The 2,045-nt window shown below is 50.8% G+C and overlaps 1 protein-coding gene across 1 annotated transcript in view; it reads left to right on the plus strand.

Moving 5' to 3' along the window:
- LOC105290922 (class II major histocompatibility complex transactivator) overlaps positions 1 to 2,045 on the plus strand; it is a 34,961-nt gene that overhangs the window by 23,844 nt on the left and 9,072 nt on the right. Inside the window, exons 12-14 of the mRNA XM_023529664.1 lie at positions 1 to 118; positions 921 to 1,079; positions 1,851 to 1,922. Coding sequence (XP_023385432.1) covers positions 1 to 118; positions 921 to 1,079; positions 1,851 to 1,922 — 349 coding nt within the window. The remainder of the gene's footprint in view (positions 119 to 920; positions 1,080 to 1,850; positions 1,923 to 2,045) is intronic.

A 2,045-nucleotide genomic window follows, 5' to 3' on the forward strand; every position in this document is an offset into this window, starting at 1 on the left:
TGCTGGGCAGCACCCTGCAGGCGGCAGGCCGCGACTTCTCCCTAGATCTCCGTAGCACTGGCATTGACCCCTCTGGACTAGGGAGCCTCGTGGGACTCAGCTGTGTCACCCATTTCAGGTAGGGGCAGGGGATAGGGGAGGGGGCTTCTTTGCATTGGGCACAGGCTATGGTCTTGATACCATGCTGAGATGGCTCTGTGGGGTCTCATTTAGTGTGCACAGCAGCCAGCTGGGGGCAGAAGTGATTCCCTCCTTTTTTAAGATAAGGAAGCTGAGGCTCAGAGAGGGCCAGCAGCTTGCCCAGGGTCACACAACAATGGGCAGCATCATTCTTTCAACTAATACGTGAAGGCCTGCATGTGCCAGGCACTGAACCATGTCTAGAATCTAAGTCTGATCTGGCTTCAAATTTGTTTTCTTCTATTTCCTGATAAAGCCACCATTGCGTCATGGTTAGATTAAAGCCGCAACCTTCCCTCACCCTCCCTGCCTCCGTTCTCTCCTCTTCCACTCCACTCTGTATTTAACCATCAGAACAATCTTCCCAGAACTTGAATTTGACCATATTCCACCCCTACTTATAATACTTCAGCCTAATCTCCAGAGAATCTCTCTCACCTTTTTTAAACATACTTTACCTAAGCTGTAAGGTCAGACACCATTGTAGTGGTTCAACCAATAATTTAGCACTGAGCTTCCTAGTAGCCAAAGCAAAAAGGGAAATAAAAAACAGTGAGAGAATTGAGAAAAAGGAGGAATCAGTAAGGGCTGGAGTAGTCATGGAAAGCTTTCTGGAGGAGGTAGGGGTTAAGCTGAGGAAGGAAAGTATCTGAATAGATAGGATGTCCCTTCATGTAGCTGCCGCTCCATTACGGTCTAGCCCGGTCACTGTGCCTGGGTCTGAGGCCTTTCCTCCACAGGGCCTCCTTGAGCGACACGGTAGAGCTGTGGGAGTCCTTACAAGAGCATGGGGAGGTCCAGCTCCTCCGGGCAGTGGAAGAGAAGTTCACCATTGAGCCTTTCAAGGCCAAGTCCGTGAAGGATGTGGAAGACCTGGGCAACCTTGTGCAGATCCAGAGGTGAGGTGGAGAGAGCATGGGAGGTGGTCCAGGCCATGCAGGTTGAAGGCATCTAGGACCTAAGATCAAGCTTGCCATTAGCATTTCCAATGCCTCCTCTCCTTTGGAACATCCTAGCACCCCTCCGTGCTCCACACCCCCTGGGCAGTGGCCACCCAGAATCTCTCTCACTGCAGACATCACCCAGGCAGAGCCCCCAGGACTTATCACTTTTTCCCATTCAAAACTTGCCATCATGTACCTAATGTTTTCTCAGCTAAAGCCAGGGACATACTCTCTCTTGCTAAGAGTTGATGAGCTGCCTTCTGCATCTAGTAACAGAAGTGACACCTATGGCCACCTTTCAAGGCAGCCAGAGCCAATATTGTCCCCGTTTTATAGGTGGCAGAGCTCTTAAGGTCCACAGGGCAGAGGAAACTTGACTACAGAACAACTGTCTTTCATTCATGCCTTTATCATATATTGTTCAAGCACCTACTACGTGCTGTCGAGCACCTACTGTGTGCTGTCTAGGATGGGTGTTGGTAAGTGCCCACTCTGAGGCTCTTCCGCAACACACACAGTAATGCCTTAATAACATCTTGACCAGAGGTTTTTATTTTTAATGGGAAGCGGGGGGCGGGGGGAGTGGGGAGGGACAACAATAGCCATGAGGAAGGCAGTCTTTCCAGGGAATTTTGGGCACTGGGGCAGGTGTCCTGGAACACATAGGTAGGGGCTCAGCAGCAGGCAGAGAGCTTGCTACCATGTCATATTGCCCATTCTCTCCAGGACAAGAAGTTCCTCAGAAGACACAGCTGGGGGACTCCCTGCGGTCCGGGACCTAAAGAAGCTGGAGTTTGCGTAAGCAAAAGGGTGGATTGTCTCGGGTCCCCACAAGGTGTCTTCTCCACTGTTAGCTGGGCTTGTGCCAACTGAATGAAGATAGGTCCCCAGAGTCATTCTTACTATTTGATCCCACCCCTC

Source organism: Pteropus vampyrus, unplaced genomic scaffold (assembly GCF_000151845.1).
Source record: "Pteropus vampyrus isolate Shadow unplaced genomic scaffold, Pvam_2.0 Scaffold40, whole genome shotgun sequence".
Lineage (NCBI taxonomy): Eukaryota > Metazoa > Chordata > Mammalia > Chiroptera > Pteropodidae > Pteropus > Pteropus vampyrus.